The sequence below is a fragment of the Gorilla gorilla genome, chromosome 1 (assembly GCF_029281585.2).
Source record: "Gorilla gorilla gorilla isolate KB3781 chromosome 1, NHGRI_mGorGor1-v2.1_pri, whole genome shotgun sequence".
Lineage (NCBI taxonomy): Eukaryota > Metazoa > Chordata > Mammalia > Primates > Hominidae > Gorilla > Gorilla gorilla.
This window is the reverse complement of record NC_073224.2, coordinates 58,023,353-58,041,487: the sequence shown is the minus strand read 5'-3', so window position 1 is coordinate 58,041,487 and position 18,135 is coordinate 58,023,353. Positions and strand designations below refer to the sequence as shown.

Sequence of the window (18,135 nt, the reverse complement as noted above, 5' to 3'; positions counted from 1 at the left end):
AAAGCTCTCTGCTTAGAGACTGAATAGGCATAGTATACTCCCTGATCTTAGAATTGCTTCCACTCATTCAGAGCTTTCCAGCCCCAGAAATGACTAAAATCCAGAACATTCTAAATATTTGCTTGTCCTTCTTGGTCTTAGTTTAAATCTTTGTGCTCCAAAGCCTAGAGACAGAAAACCTCTGGATGACAACACTCATGTCTGTCTTGCAAGTATTATGTAAGTGATTTGACTCACTTTGAACTCATCATTCAGCCTCCTAAACAAACCAACAAACAAGCAAACCCCTTGTAAAACTTGTTTCAGCTAATAATACAGACAAAATGTTGGGTGAATAAAAATGAACATGGGCCCATGTAGCCGCTGAGGCCAGTTTGGTGTAATCTTGGGAGCATAGTTCTAAGTTTAGAATTAGACTTCTGCAGAAGTAATGCAATTAAAAAAAAAAAGAAGAAGAAAGAAATGTGCTATGACTAGTTCACTCATGAAATGTTCAAATGAGATGCTATTTAAGAGAACAAATATCTTCTGGACAATTTAAAGGATCTAAATTGTTTGTAGAAAATAACATCAGTGGAGTATCTCAGAGCAGCCTCAATGCCTGGGATAGCCCTTTCTCTATTCTTTTATCCATAGGTTAAAATAGGAATGAAGTGAACCTCATAGAATTCTGTCACTCTGTGCTGTGGGGAAGGAACCAGACATACACTTCAAAACTTGAAAAGTGAAAGGCTATTTTTCTTCATTATGTTATTTTATATTTTAATGGCTTTTTCTTGCTAGTGTCTTTAGGTCTTAATAATCAGACTACTAAAGCAAAGTTAAATATGCATGTAGTTTTCAAATTAACATTCAAAGGCCAAGGAAAAGAAATATATACTATATATTTGAGGTTATGATAAATTTAAAAGTTAAGTCTATGTGGAAGGAAAAATGGAAATTCCAGGAAGATAAAACAGCAGAGGTACTGTCTGCCTCATTGGACACCTCTTTTACAAACACTTTGTGTAGCTTCTAAGGGAACACATTGTTCGTTTTTTTTTTTCTCTTCTCCGAATGTTCTATTCACTATCCCTTGCTGCATTCTTCAATGTCTACACTCTCTCTACTAGAGAGTATTGTCGATGTCAGAGTATATGGTAGATATTTTATGCATTTATGGCTCTTTTATATTTTTACACAGTTTTTTTTGAACTGTATTTCCACTGTATTTGCATAATTAGGGTAAAAAGGATGTAATGAGTTAGTAGCAACTCATTACAGCAACTAGCATGGGTCCTTCTTATTGGGCAACTAAATAGTGTTACCCAAATTTAACAGCTGTCCACATAGAACACTTAAACGGGATTGAATGGCTGAGAAGGGGAGGCTAGCTATCAGGCTGTGTGATTTCTTTTCTCCAAAGCTGCCGATTGGTGACTGAATGCAGCTTTGGACCATGCCCTGACACTGCATAAAGGGCTCTTTGGAGCCAGCTCTACTCTAAACAGCGTGCTCCGCTTTTGTTTTCTCCTTCATCTCAAACATATACCTGTCTCCTCTCCCATGTTACCTAAGGCAAAGAGAGTTGATAGGATTATAGTATCGTTAAGGCAATTTAACTTTTCTCACCATTTTAAATAAAATTACTATTAAAAATCCACAGGAAGAAAGTCTATGAAATTTGCAGTTTACATTACTTCTTAATCAGATATTAAATTTCACTTCATTACTTCACAATTTAATTTTTTCAGTGTCTCTAAAAGAGAGGGATTAAAAGAGGGGAAAAATGCAATTGAAATTAATTTAGTTTTATTCGTTTAGCAGGTATTTTTTATTATGTATTATTTAAAGATTTTATCAACTATTTTAATAACTCAGTGGAGATGTGCATAGATATCTTCATAGTTCATATGATGAAACTGAGGTTAACAGAAAATGTGATAGATGTTCAAGTTCAGTAGCTTGATCTGTTTCCTTTCTGCTCTTGGTTTTGTTTGTTTGTTTGTTTGTTTGTTTGTTTGAGAGGGAGCCTCCCTCTGTCGCCCAGGCTGGAGTGCAGTCATGCGATCTCGGCTCACTGCAAGCTCCGCCTCCCGGGTTCACGCCATTCTCCCGCCTCAGCCTCCCTAGTAGCTGGGACTACAGGCGCCCGCCACCACGCCCGGCTAATTTTTTTGTATTTTTAGTAGAGACTGGGTTTCACTGTGTTAGCCAGGATAGTCTGGATCTCCTGATCTCGTGATCCGATCCGCCCGCCTCGGCCTCCCAAAGTGTGTTTGTTTATTTTTCCTCACATTTTTAGCTTAAGATATTTTGGAGAACTGCAGTTTTATCTCATTAACTTAATGATGACAAGTGACAGTGAAGCTTCTTGGTAATTGGGGAATTGGGGAAGAGATCTTTTGTGCTTTATTGGATTTAAAGGATTATTTTTCAAAAGTTACTGAAAGCAATAGGCACCTTTCAAGACCACCATGATGTTGCTGGAAATTATTTTGTGTAATGCCTTTTATTTTTTTAAGAAAAAAAAACAGAACAAATTGCTTAATCTCTCTGTGGCTCAGTTTTGTCATCTGTAAAATCAGATGATACTGAGTACCAATTAATAGTTGCAGTGATGGTTAAATTAATTATTTCATGTATACCCCTTGAAACAGTGCTTGACACATACAGTGAGTTATTATTTTTAAAAATCATTATTGATATTATTATTACTGTAGCTGCTATCCAGAAACATGTTGCCACTCTAATCATCCTCTTTCCTGATGTCACTTGGCTACTCAAAAATAGCAGCAGCTGGTGATTTTTTTACTTAACAAGTGCTAAGTCTTCTGCCTGAGTGTGAAAACACACTTGGACACTGTCCTACCTCTCATATGCCTCCCCAGCCAGAGCTGTTGTCCTGATCAGGTTTGTCCCTAAACTCAAAAACATTCCTTCTTCCGTTTGTAATGTTTTCTTTTCTCCCTTACATGTATTCAGTTCTACTTACCTTTCAATGAACAGCTGAATTCCACTTCCAGCATGAAACTCCCTCATTCTCACAGCTCCCGTTAATTACTGTAGTGTCCAAATTACTATGATAGAATCAACCCAATGACTGATGATCAAATGGAGTCTGCATCTAACATTCAAAACAGTAGCTAATACCAATGTTCAAAGTTTGGAGGTTACATATCAGAAAAGGTTTTCTAAAAAAGAATCATTCTGAAACATGCAACTCAAGACTTACAGCATACACTGGGGGCTGTGTTTTCTCAGAAACAAAAGAGATCATCTTCACAAATGAGTCTGAACTTATTAAATATTTTATGTACCAAATTCATGATATAAAACCATAATTCTACAATATTTAATCTTACCAATGATAATTGAGTTTGTTCAATACACTGGCTGATAATTGTAGGTACTTTTGAGTATCAAGGATGTACTTATTTTTCAATCACTCAATAGTTTGTAGTTCACTTGGAACAATGTGATGTAGAGACCAAATTAGGTACATGGTAGTACTGACTTTTAACAACTTACTGATTTTTTTTCCACATTTTTCCTCAGAAAAAAAATGCCTCAATCTGGATAAAAACCTGAACAACTATGATTTGCAAAATTTGAAACCTTATACGAAATATGATTTATCATTACATGCCTACATCACTGCAAAAGTGCAACGTAATGGAACTGCTGCAACGTGTCATTTAATAACTAAAAGTGCTCGTAAGTTATATGTTTTAATGCTTCTTTCCATAAATGGTAAAAAGCAAGGTATGAACTTTTTAGCCACAATATTTCTATCTTTATTCTAGCAAGCACATTTACCTGGCACATTTGTTAACATCTAGGGCTTATAAACATGTAAAATCTAAAAGTTTAAAAACCGTTATCCTGGATTCTCTCTCTTCTTCAGATATAGTCATAGAATTTTAAGGACAAAGCATAAAAGCATCTTAATTGGCATCAGTTTGTACAATTTCATGCAGTTAAGTACTTAACCAACTTAGATTAAAACATTCACTGTTTGCTGTTGTCTTTACTATCTGGAAATATTAATTGTAATCAGAAACCTAACAATGTCTCATAAAGCATTAGCCTACTAACCTCTACTAATGTTCATCTGATAAAACATTTCATAAAATGTAATATTTTATTAGCATTTTCTTCTCTTCTTTACCCTCAACTACTTACTATTCTATTTTATGTCACATTATCCATTTAAAGTTTCCTTTCAATGGCATTTGGCTCTTGCCACTAGTATAATCTCTCCATAGTTTCCAGGCCCAAAGTTAGATCTGCTTCTGGGGCACATGTTAACCTCCATCAAGGACAGAGAAGAAGAAATGCCGTGTTTTAAGGCAGCATCTATAGCTCCAGAGACCCTAACGGGCACTAGACTTGTGAAGAAATATTGTGCTATTTGGGGCTGAATGTAAGACACTTTTAAGGTCATTTAGGTTTTGGTTTGAAAAGTTCTGGTCCTGGAGCTCTACGCTTTTGTTGTTTTCCTGAGTTTCTGTATCACAGAAAAAGAAGACAATTTGTTTCTGTTCCTGAAGAACCCATCTAGGTGTTTACCAGGATAACATTAGCACTCTGGGAAAGGAGGGTCTAGATTGTGTAATAGGACTTGGAGGTTTCCCAATCAACAACATTTTTCCTCTCCTCTCCCCAAACTTCCCCCTCTTCCCCACTCCCCTCCCTTTTTCTCTATTCTCTGATTCTACACACTCTCCTTCAGGGATTGCAATAACTCTCATGGCTTCATGTACAACCTATATGCTAATACTTACTGAATAAATGAGTGATTTATTCTTCAGGGTTTTGATATTGTTTTTTAATTTATGTACTATCATAACTTCCTCATTTATAACCCCCAAGCTAACACTTAAAATACTTTATACTATATCCAAGTATTGTCAAGTAATTTACATATGCATCTATTAAATTATTAATAACAAATCTTTCTTCATTTTGATAGCTCCAAGCCAGGTCTGGAACATGACTATCTCCATGACATCAGATAATAGTATGCATGTCAAGTGTAGGCCTCCCAGGGACCGTAATGGCCCCCATGAACGTTACCATTTGGAAGTTGAAGCTGGAAATACTCTGGTTAGAAATGAGTCACATAAGAATTGCGATTTCCGTGTAAAAGATCTTCAATATTCAACAAACTACACTTTTAAGGTAAAAGTATGCTCTCTACATTACTATAGTACAAACTACATTATAATGATTGATTCATAGTACTTAAATAACTTTTAAGACCACTGCTCACATGAGATTGAGAAGCTCTGATGTGTAATGGAATCACACTTAAAGAGTCTCAAATATTTGACTCTAAAATTTTTATTCCTATAGCTAAAGTCAGTGGTTTAAAGCAAATGTTTCATTGGAATATTTTAGAACTTCAATATGACTTAATTATAGCTAAATTATTGCTTCTGTGTTAAGAAGCACAACACTTTATGCACAACAGATTATTACTTTACCAAATCTACCTTTTCTTTTCTTTGGCTTTTTATCTTTATTAATGTGGAATTTTTCAATTGCAAAATTTCACAGGCACCTTGAGGTTAGAAAATATTTGAAATAAACACTAGAAAATACTAGTGAGCATACAGAATTTAAAACACTCATTATCTCACTGTCTACTGATCATATTTTGTACATGTAACTTCATAATATATTATACACATTTATATGCATTTAACACATGTATTGTCAACATTCTGAGTACACAGTTTTCAAAATACAGTTTTAAAACTGTATTTTTAATATATCACTATATCACACACACCTTTCTATGTTAAATATTTAACTACTATGTAGTTTTTAATGCCTGTATAATATTCTATGTATGGCTTTATCACATTCTATTAACTATAACTATGTTGGTCTCTAATATAAACAACATTCCGATAACACACTTATTGGTAAAGCAAAATTTTTGAATGTCTTTAATAATTTATGTTTCATAAATTCATAAAAATGCATTTATTGGGTCAAAATGTATTTTGAGGCTTTTTGGATACGTAACTTTTTTTTTCTATAAAATTTACCAAATTGCCCTTGTGTATCAGTGTATGAAATGACTGCTTCTTGAGAGGCTCACCAACACTGAATATGCCTTTCTTTTTCTTTATTTGGAGGTTGAAATATGGTATTGATATCTTTATTTTAATGAAGTTTCTTTACTTAGTGTTCTTTGTGTTATTCTTTGCCTCTTTTATCCAGTTTTCTCTGGAGAAATGCCTTGAATATTAATGATATTAAACTCTTTGTCACATGCGTAAAAATGTTATCAGTTTATAATTTGCCTTTTAGTTTTCTTCACAGCACTTTGTCTTACATAATTCCCCTTTTTATTTTTAAACAAATGTATCTGTCACTTTTATTCCTGTTAGATAGAAATTTCCATAGTTAACTTTTTAATATGATGTTGACAAACGGCTTGATATTCTTTTTTTGTTTTGTTTTGTTTTGTTTGTTTGTTTTGTTGTTGTTTTTTGTTTTGAGAGGGAGTCCTGCTCTGTCACCCAGGCTGGAGTGTGGTGGCGTGATCTCGGCTCACTGCAACCTCCGCCTCCTGGGTTCAAGTGATTCTCCTGCCTCAGCCTCCCGAGTAGCTGGGATTACAGGCACCTGCCACCACACCTGGCAAATTTTTGTATTTTCAGTAGAGATAGGTTTTCACCATGTTGGCCAGGCTGGTCTGGAACTCCTGACCTCAAGCAATCCGCCTGCCTCGGCCTCCCAGATTGTTGGGATTACAGGTGTGAGCCACCGTGCCCGGCCCATATTCTTTATCACTTAAAGAAGTGTTTTCATATTTATAAACTTTTTGATTTTGTTTTTGAACTGGAAATGTAGGTTGGATTTTATCGATTTTTAGGGCATTATGATAGATGATGCCATAGTTGTGATGCCCTGGTGTGATTAGTTTATATGATGCAAAACCATTGTCACATTCTAAGAGAAAAACCCTTGCTCTGTCATTGTGTGTTATTCTCTCAGAGTATTATTGAAATCAACAGCCTATTATTGTCTTTATTAGTAGATATTCAAAAAGGAGATCATTCAGTGAGTAGAGATGGTGTTGGCATAGGCGTTGGATGACATCATTCTTATTAAATTTGGTATAAAGGTTACACTGATCTGATAAAATACATTGCTTATATGTTCCTGTTTTTCTGTATCATATAACTTTTTAAAAAAATTTTATTATTATTTTTTGAGAAAGAGTCTCGCTTTGTCACCCAGGCTGGAGTGAAGTGGCATGATCTCGGCTCCTGCAACCTCTGCCTCCCAGGTTCAAGCGATTCTCCTGCCTCAGCCTCCCAAGAAGCTGGGATTACAGACATGCACCACCATGCCTGGCTAATTTTTGTATTTTTAGTAGAGACGGGGGTTCACCATGTTGGCCAGGCTGGCCTAGAACTCCTGATCTCAAGTGATCTGCCCACCTTACCTCCCAAAGTGCTGGGATTACAGGCGGGAGCCACTGTGCCAGGCCTATATTATATAACTTTAAATAGTATAGGAGTGATTTGTTCCTGAAAAATTTGTCTTCATTCCTTTCATGCAGAGAAATTCTTTAAGACTCATTTATATCTTCTTTCAATAGGATTAGTCTTTTCAGATATTTTACTCTTTTTGAGTGAGTGTGCCATATATATTTTTTCAAAGAAGAGTCAACCTAAAAGAAATATTTTGTTATTGTCACATCATTGCGTATTATACTTCATTTCCCACTGCTTCTCCAGTGCCCATTAAGCTCCAGGTGCACTGGTTTCTCTATAATTTCTCAGAGGCACCTGGGTGTTACTCTTTTTAGCCACCTCCCTCCATGCTCTTCCCACTTCCTAGAATATGCCTCTCCCACTCTTCAAATCGTATAAGTTACTATGGAAAAATATAGGTGTACATCATATTAAAATACAACCTTAACGTTCAAAGTAGGAGATAATTATTCAGTTTCGAATTCTCTTCCCCCAATCTTCAAAAGATGGTTTTTGTTTTCTTTATTATACTTGCCATACCTTCTTATTATGCTTATTTCTGTCTCCACTATCATGTTTTGTGTTCACTCCTTCATGAGAGAGCAGTCATTTCAGCTTTTTCACCATTGTGATCTCTGGTTAATAAATTAATGAAGTTGATTTATTAGTATTACTTTTCCATAGATTTGTTTTGATGCTCTTCAGGTGGCTTTCGGATTAAAAGTGTTTTCTTCCTTGTAATTTTTTTTCATTTTTATAAACTAAAGGGAAAAAAAGGCTATGGATTGTACTTTGGTAAAATTTTGACTGTAACCCATGTCTATATCGTTTTTCACTAATTTCTGAAGGCCTTCACACGAAATGTAATCAATGATTCTTAAAGTAAAACATTTTGATTATTGATGATTTCTAATGAGTCTGTACTTATAATTTGGAAGAGTTTTTAATATATCCATTATTTAAGAGAGTTTTTCTACATTTCTGGTGCTTTAATTTGTTATTGCTACTAATTATTAGCTTATAAAAGTTAATTGGCTTTTACAATTTCTGCCTTTTAGGATTTGTAGAATAATTTTTACAGCTCTATATGTGATATTTATGAATATTCTGTGAATATTGGGTAAATTATATATTCTCCATAGGATAAAAGCTTAGATATATATTTGTCAGATTTATTATATTTATTATTATTCTCTTTTAATGATATTATTCAAATATATTTTACTTAAATTTTTTTGGTCAAGGATTCTTACTGCTCTTTTGCTCTTTTCATTTTCCCTGTATATGTAAATTGTTTTCACTTCATTTGTATTACATTTTATGAGACACAGGTGTTTATGCATTATGCCTATATAGTAAATTTTACTATATATCCATTTGCCCTTAAAAAATGTATGTGCATTTTATGCATAATTCTAGTAAACAGCTTATGGTTGAATTTCCTTTTTTAATTAAATATTAGCCTATTAATAGGGAATTTTAACTTTATGAACATTTTGATGTATCTGATTTTATTTCTTCATCCAGTTTCATTATTTTAAATAATTATTTAATAATTGCTTAATAACTATAAATATTATTATTGCTAAGTGAGATAAGATATCTTTTTGATTGTCTTTTCAAATATATTTGACAACATACCGACATAACCTTGAAGTTTAAAGCAAATCAGCATACTTTTAATGTAAATAAACAGCATGGTATGAAAGATAATATAAATGTTTTACATTGTGATATATAAATTCACATTAGAAAACTAATTATTTTATTTTTTGTTACTGAAATTCAGGCCTATTTTCACAATGGAGACTATCCTGGAGAACCCTTTATTTTACATCAATCAACATCTTGTGAGTTATCATTGGGCTATTTATTATATATATTAAGATATATATTAATGCTTATAAAGCTATATTATTTTACACTTATAATCACATTTGATTGTTAAATGCTTAAATAATATCTCTTCCGTAGATGTAATATTTTTAATTGTCAGTAAAACCATATATATATGTAAATATATTTAAATACAATATCTTAAATTCAAGTTAGGAGATTCAATTATTAAAGGTTTGTTGAATTCATAAGAGGATTTATATACCCAAACTATTAAGTTATGTTTATGTTTATGAAATATCGTCATGTTAGTAACTTTTCTGTGTACTATTTTAGATTATCTATTTTATTCTGTCTCTTCAGCATATGCTTAGCAGAAGTGGGCCTTAGATACAAGTCTGTCTTGATTTACTTAATGGAAGCTAATATAAGCACTCCCTGATAACAATATAGTTATGTAAATATTTATCACTGATATTTAAAATATTTTCATCAAAGTAAAGGTGTACATGAAAAATTACTTAGAATTAAATTTCATTATAATAATGAAAATAACAGCTGCATGTTACATTCCCGACCCACGATTCTGTTTGCCAGGCAACCACTTTTAACCATTTCTATTTTTGGGTCTCCTTATAGTTTCCTTCATATATATATATATATATAAACAATATTGTATACTGCTCTTTCTAGAGTTACTAACATTACCAATTGATCTGAGCCTATGGAGGAAGGAGACCTAGTACTCTACTTTGGGCTTTCTCTATCGGTTAACATTGTAAATAGAATTATTTAAGCCTGTATGTACTTTGTTGTCAGCAACTTCTAGGTCTTTCTATCTTTGCCACTTCTAGTTCTTCCTCTCTTACATATGTTACATATGCACATATGCATGTGCACAATCACTGATATGAATGCAAAGTCAAAAGAGAAAATATAAAAACAGCTTATTTTCCAAACTGCTTTACTAAGCCCTCTGCAAAGTTTTAGTTCTTTCTGCTCAGATTTATGAAATAAAAACTCCCTGTGTTAAATGTCAAAAAAGTCCAGCACGATAGCTTTGATTTTATTTCCACATTACATTTTTCTTTTATAATATCTTTATAATAAAAATGACTTCATTGACTCTTTCCTATTAAATTGTAAATAATTTATAGCAGTCATAGACTCAGCTGAACATTCACACTCACATCTTAATAGGCCAGATCTGAAACATTTCACCTGGAAAGACACAAAACAAAAAGCACAGCATGCTAGCAAGGGAGCCTGGCAGTGGGAATCCTTGCAGCGGGAATCCTTGCAGCAGGAATCCTTGCAGCAGTGCACACAGCAATCCAGCTACTTTTCTTATGACACTCTCAAAGACAACTGAGATATGAGAGAATGAGACCACATGTGTAGGTGTAGGAGCTGCATTCCAAAAGGAATCAGTTATCTCTTATACTATTTCCATGGGCATAGCTTCCAGACATGCCAACAGGGGTGTGCTCAGTTATGAGCGGGCACTGCACTCAGGGAAACCCAAAGCTGGTACTTCCCATGAGGACAATAGAGTTCACATATAGCACTCCCTGTTCAGGTGTAGTTTAGCAATCAAGGGTCATTTTGCCATTAGCAGTGTTGTCTGGTAACCAGCTAATATTCCACTTTTATCAGGTTTCCAGGATGGAGCCAAAAAATTAGCCCTCATCTTTTTCCACAAAGGAGACAACATTGTATTCACTCTCTGCTCACAATATCATTATCCTAAGAGATAAATAATATAGTTTCTTTTAAAATAGTGATATCTGTTCCAGGAAAGGACTTGGGCTGTGAATTGCTAGGGTACAGCTACTAGGGATGTGTTGTTGGGTTTCCCCGGCATAATATTCTACCACCTGTATTTTGACATGATTGTCAGTTGAACTCCTGGGGACTCTTTCTTCTTGCTCTGATGTGGACTCTCACATGCCATCTTGAAATATTCCCCCATCAGTTTTCTGGTTTAGATTTGCTGTATCACACATAGTTATTTTTTTTTCTGTCTGAGTTCACTGATATATGTTCTCTAGTGTAAGAAAAATAATTCTAATTCTCCCATACAAAAAAAAAATTTTATTCTACTCTGGCACTTGTTCAGTGTATCGACTAGGTATAAAATTCTAAGTTAAAAATTTTAGAATTTAAAAATTATTTCTGTCTTATTTTCCTGAATCCAATTTTACTTTCTAATTCCATCCTGATTCTCTCTCTCTCTTTCTTTTTTTTTGGTCTGTTCCCAAGTTTTCCTCCCCTGGAAATATTAGGTTTCTCTCTTTATTCTTGGTCTTACCTCAATTTTTTGTTTGTTTTGTTTTGTTTGTTTTTGTTTTTGTTTTTAGAGGGAGTTTCGCTCTTGTTGCCCAGGCTGGAGTGCAGTGGCATAATCTCGACTCACTGCAACTTCTGCCTCCTGGGTTCAAGTGATTCTCCTGCTTCAGCTTCCCGAGTAGCTGGGATTACAGGCAGGCACCACCACACCTGGCTAATTTTTGTATATTTAGTAGAGAAGGGATTTCACCATGTTGGTTAGGCTAGTCTTGAACTCTCGATCTCAAATGATCCACCTGCCTTGGCCTCCCAAAGTGCTGGGATTACAGGTGTGATCCACTGTGCCTGGCCCTGAATCTTTTTCATTCATTTTTTCTGGATGCTATTGACCTTTGTAACCTGAAGATTTATATATCTGAGAATTCTTTGCTCCATTTTCTTCACATAGTCTTTTGTTGAGTCTATTAGTCATAAAACTCATAAGCTGACTTATTATTTTGGCATTCCCCTTTGGTGTTGATGTTTTCCTTAAGAGCTTGGTTCTTATTGGTAGTCTAGTCATAGTCACAGTGAGACAACAGGAAAGGTTGATTAGATGTTCTGTGGTCCTTAGAAGATCTTGGTGACTGAGGAGATTTCCTATGATATTGCTGATTTTTTTTTCTGATATCATTCATTATCACCAAAAACTAATTAATCTCCAGAAATTAATCTCCAGAATTACCCTACTCCTTGTCGTATGGTAAAGTGTGAAAAAGTGGTTCTTCTCACAGTAGAACAGGAAGATAGGTGTCCAACTATTGCATATGTGGACAATTACATTGTCCTCCTAATTTTAGTCCTGCACCTCATCCCTTCCCTGTACTGAGCCTGACTTTATTCTGAGTCTCTCACTGCTTTCATTTAATTTTCCTTTTGTCTTCTCCTCCCTGGTAGTATTTTTTCAAGAAGATATTTTTTGTTATTGTTGTTGTTGTTGTTATTGTTTTTGTAAATAGACATTTGACTTCCATGTTCTGACCCATGATTCACATTTACTGCATATGTCACTTTCAAACCTGAGACTCAGGCATTCTGAGTAAATGGAATCTATTCCTTTGATTTAGGCTGTGGCCTCCTTTCTTTTGTTTTCTACCTTCTACAACTTGTTGAAATTGCTCTACTTCTAATTTCCCTTCTCTGATTTTCACTGTCATTATAAATCTATGGCATTTTCAGTGTTTTAATATTAGCAGAGTTCCTGGAAAGAAGGGGGAAACACATGTGTGCTTAGAATGCAAGCTTTATCTGAAGACTTGGCTATTTTATTATTAAGTTTGTTGAGAAAAGTCTGATGCTGCTTAATATTTTTGTAGAACTTAATCTAATTATTATGGATTGGAATGCTAACATAGTCATTTGCAGTTTCTTGCAAAATCTTACTTCAGAGTATTCTAGAAGTTAGATGTTGCCTCTGATGAGGTTTTTATTCACAAAATCTGGAAACAATCATGCTGATTGATATATGTATACTAGTAATCACTGGTATGGATTGACAATTTCAGTGAAAGGAATTTCAGATAGCGATAAGACAAGGAACACTTTGGGTCATTTTAGGAGCCTATTGCAATAAGAACTTCTTCCCTAAAAATGTTCACTGCAATCCACCTATATATTCACATTCATCTATCCCATCCATCTTTATATATGCCGGCAGTATAAATACCCCTTTAAAGGAGATAAAATTATTTCTATTTTATATATGAGGAAACTCAAGTTTGGATAATTTAATCTATTTGCCCTATGAGTCAAAGAAATGACAGAGCCTGAATTCAAGCTCAAGTCTTATAGTCTGTATCTGAAATTACTTTCAATATTCCTATTTGTATGATTTTCCAGTTACAGAAATTTTGATCATGAGATGAACTGTTTCTGGCAGCTGTTTGCTTGATAGAGTCATTTCCTTCTTTCCAGTTGTAGAAAAACTGTCTCATGCTCAAGGCCTCCACTCGCCATACAGAAAATACATCCCCTCTACTTCCTTATCACCCTACTTATTTTTTTCAGAGTATATGAAAAAATACATAATTATTTCATTTGTTCACTTACCTTTCTTTTTTCTTTTCTTTTCTTCTTCTTTTTCTTTTCTTTTCTTTCCTTTTTTTTTTTTTTTTTTTTTTCTTGACAGAGTCTTGCTCTGTCGTCCAGGTTGGAGTACAGTGGTGCAATCTTGGCTCACTGCAACCTCTGCCTCCTCGGTTCAAGTGATTCTCATCGCTTAGCCTCCCAAGTAGTTGGCATTACAGACACACACCATGCCTGGCTAATTTTTTGTATATTTAGTAGAGATGAGGTTTCACCATGTTGGCCAGGCTGCTCTCAAACTCCTGGCCTCAAGTGATCCACACGCCTCGGCCTCCCAAAGTGCTGGGGTTACAGGGGTAAGCCACTGTGCCTGTCTGTTCAGTTACCTTTCTAGTGTCTGTTTCCCCCAAAGAGAATGCAAATTTCCTGAAAACTAATATTATCTCTGCCTTATATTCTGTAGCATTTCCACAGACTGTCTTCCTTTTTATCTTCACAGCCCTTATTATCTTCTCACCTACTTGACCATTTACTTATTTCTTCTGTTCATTATTAATTATCTATTTTTCTTCACTAGAGAGTAAGTTCCATGAGGACAGGACCCTTGTTTTTCTTTTTGTAGATATCCTAAGTACCTAGAGCTGAGTTTGGCAGATGACCAAAAGCCAAAAATATTTTTTTTGTGAATAGTGAATAATTAGTACTTACTACTTCCCAGCCACCGTGCTACGTGTTTACTGTGAATCAACACCTTTAGCCACATTTTAGGATTTGGGGAAAGGAGGGACAAAGATAATAAGGAATCTGGCCAAGTTCCCAACTAAGAAGTGGTAGAGCTAGGATTGGAAGCTAAGCAGTCGGGCTCTGGAGCTGAGGCTCTTAAGTCACCGCGTTATTTTGCTGCATTTTCACTACATAAGAAAAGGTGAATATACTGGAGATATTTCCAACACACCCTCTCTTCTATGCCCTTTCCCTAGGAAAGGGCAGGATTTCACATTAAACTTAGTGAATATTTAAGTCAGGGTAAGTCTTATCCTAACTATAGAATGAAACCATTTTTGTCTCTTAGTGAATGGATTTTACACCTCAGTGAACAGGTAAGAGGGTTTATCTTTGTGAAGTAGAAGTCTTTCTCATCCCCTTAAGAGGCTACCCACTTCTGCATATAAAGTTAAACTATATGAGTTTGTCTCCAAAATTTATAATAACTGGATTACCTCCTTGATCCCTTCAAAATGAAGTGTCTGATAAAAAAAGAGAATTAAATTTAAATGTGTCTTATGAAAGAACATTAATCAAAAGAAAGAGAATTATTCTTCTATTCTTACTCTCCTTAAATATAAAATGTTTTCATTGGTTCAGAACAATATAGCCAAAATCACAGAATTAGAAATTTATTGTATTTGACCGTATTCTAAAATGTTTATTTTTTAAAACCTCACAATAAATTTAAAAATATTAAAATATAAATACTTTGGAGGTGATTATTCAACCAGTCTAGCAAGTTATTTGACAATCGTTCTCTGAATGTATTATTTTTCATTTCTAGATAATTCTAAGGCACTGATAGCATTTCTGGCATTTCTGATTATTGTGACATCAATAGCCCTGCTTGTTGTTCTCTACAAAATCTATGATCTACATAAGAAAAGATCCTGGTAAGAGTTGATTATAAATTTTTAAATAATAATGGTATTAGTAATGGTGCAAACGCATATCCATATGGCAGTGATGGAACCAGTTAAATGAAATATGTGAACTAGAGAGAAGACAGCATACAGCCCACTTCATGACACAACTTTTAATCAAAAACTTTTAGTATGGTTTTATTGGTTTGAATTAAACATTAATATTATTTTCTAAATTTACTAATAATGTTGTGGACTTGTTTAATAATAACCAGTGAAAAGAATGTGTGTGGTTTTTAGTACAAAGTGGGTCAGAGGGATCTAGGAGTGTCAAAAGAAAAAGAAAGGAGGGAGATGTCTGGGGAAGTTAATGTGTTTCTTTGGTCAGAAACAACCGCATCTTATGAAAAACAGAAGATTTAAAATAAAATCATTTAGCTACTTATGTGAGTTTAGCAGACAAGTCCTGGTTGTTTTCTTTCCTCCCTCACCCTCCTCTCCTCTCTGACTCTGCTTTCTCCCATCCTTCTGTCCTCCCTCTGCTCAGGGCTCTTCCTCCCTTCCCTCCTTTCCTCTTCTCCTTTCCTCTCTTCCCCTTTTCTTATCCCTGACTTCCTTCCTTTGTTCCTTCAATATATTCATTAAATATAAGTAAAATACCAATTGAATTCTGTGCTTCTTGAGAATATAGAAACTTATTTTTCCTATTTTCACAGCAATTTGGATGAACAGCAGGAGCTTGTTGAAAGGGGTAAGTATGTATATTTTTGCTGATGACTATTCCTTCCCCTGCATTTGAATCTATTCATTTTATTTATTTATTTATTTATATTTATTTTAAGACTGAGTCTCATTCTGTCTCCCAGGCTGAAGTGTGGTGGTGCAATCTCTGCTTATTGCAGCCTCCGCCTCCCTGTTGAAGCAATTCTCATGTGCCTCAGCTTCCCAAGTATCTGGGATTACAGACACACATCACCAGGCCCAGCTAATTTTTGTATTTTTAGTAGAGATGGGATATCACCATGCTGCCCAAGCTGGTCTCGAACTGCTGGTCTCAAGTAATCCACCCACCTTGGCCTCCCAAAGTGCTGGGATTATAGGCATGAACCACTGCGCCCGTCCCCATCAATTTTAAATAAGAATTGGGCATTTTTAATTTAACTTGGACTTTTGTTGATACAATGATAAAACTTAAATTCCTTTACTCACTCAGCACCTGTGAAGTTCCCAGTGTACGCCAAGCATTGTGCCAGGTACTGAGAGTACTACAGTGACAGGCACAGACTCTGCCCTTAAAGGGTTTAGAATCTAATAGAGGAAAGCAGATATCTCAACAAATATGACGGTAATTTGATACATGCCCTAGTAGTTGAATGTGTATGGTTCTATAGATATATGGAAGATAGAAAACTGTGTGCAAGGGCAGAAATCTGGTCTGTTAAGATTGTGGGGAACCAATGGACAAATGAGGGAGTGGTGGAGGGATGAGTGGATGGAAGTCACAGAGATGGGGAAATGGGATGTCTCCTCAAGTCCCTGCCAGGGTGGAATGGTGGCTGCTCCCACTAAAGACACATTTATGGATTGGACAAAGAACAGCAATTTGACTTGGGAGAAGAAAACAAATTTGTTTATCTTTTTTTTCAACATTTATATTATTTAATTTTTTAAAAATGTGATTTCTGATCCAATAAAAGGGGACAAAGTTACAGAAATTGAACCTTTGTTTACAATAAAGAAATTTACTTGCTTTCTCATGCTTAAGACATGAATAATTTCAGAACTCCTTTGTCTGTGTTAATCTGTGTTGGAAGTGTTTCCCTCTGGTAATAGCAGGTACCAGGTCTCTATGCAGAAACTTTAGGGCTGAATCTTTGGAGCTCCTTAAAAGGCTTTATTTTTCTTTGCAGAATGTAACACTATCTGATCCCTTATTACATATTTATTCATTTGGTCATTGACTATCCTCTCCTAACTAGAATGTAAGCTTTGTGAAAGCGTGGAGGCTTTTTTTCTTATTCACTGCTTTATGCCCAGTACCAAAGTGAGTACCTAGGATATGATAAATATTAGTGAATAAATAACACTGACATAGGGTATCATGAGGATTCATTTTGATAGGCTGAGGGAGGGAGGAATGAAGAGTACAATCAGTAATAAACACCTGAGCAGAACAGGAAAATCCATCTCAAGGAGTTAAAGTGGACTTGGAAAGTGTCAATGAAATATTTTATCTCAAAATTGATACTGATTGCACCTTGGAACGCAGTAGAATTTACTCACTCAGACCCCATGAAACCCTGAATGTGGCCCTCAGTTCAGAATGAATGAATACCAGGCATTCCCAACAACCTAAAGAAACAATTGCACATAGCCAGTTTGAGAGCTGTGATTGTATAGAAAGTTTCCATGGGCAATAAGATAAATGGGTCGCCCTCATGGATAACTTCTTTATCTGATAAATTTGTAAAATTAATATGATTACTGAAAGAAACACTATCAGTAGTACATGGAAGAGTAGGAGAAACATAATTTTACATATGCGACAGCTTAAATTCTCTTACCTTTCTAAAGCTGTTGGTTTTCAAGTTCCATATGCAATTATAGCTTTTTATGGTTAGTATACTTTTTAATCTTCAGTAAGTTATTTCACAAACATGGTATATAATGTGTTTCATATACTTGAAGCATAACAAATTAATACAACTTGTTTCACCATTTAGTGTAAACAGTTGATCAAATTAAGCTCAGTCATGGGTATAAGGGTATTATTCGTATTGTCTTATTTCATTTGCATGTTTACAGTATTTCACAAGTTGAAAATGAAAATACAAAGA

At 34.8% G+C, this 18,135-nt stretch overlaps 1 protein-coding gene across 5 annotated transcripts in view; it reads left to right on the top strand.

The window, feature by feature from the left end:
- The window catches only part of PTPRC (protein tyrosine phosphatase receptor type C), a 119,868-nt gene that overhangs the window by 74,929 nt on the left and 26,804 nt on the right, over positions 1-18,135 (top strand). For all 5 annotated transcript variants that reach the window (XM_019028425.4, XM_055378639.2, XM_055378638.2 and 2 more), the window contains 5 exons: positions 3,538-3,696; positions 4,955-5,163; positions 9,268-9,328; positions 15,220-15,328; positions 16,015-16,049. In XM_019028425.4, the coding sequence (XP_018883970.2) occupies positions 3,538-3,696; positions 4,955-5,163; positions 9,268-9,328; positions 15,220-15,328; positions 16,015-16,049 (573 nt within the window). The remainder of the gene's footprint in view (positions 1-3,537; positions 3,697-4,954; positions 5,164-9,267; positions 9,329-15,219; positions 15,329-16,014; positions 16,050-18,135) is intronic.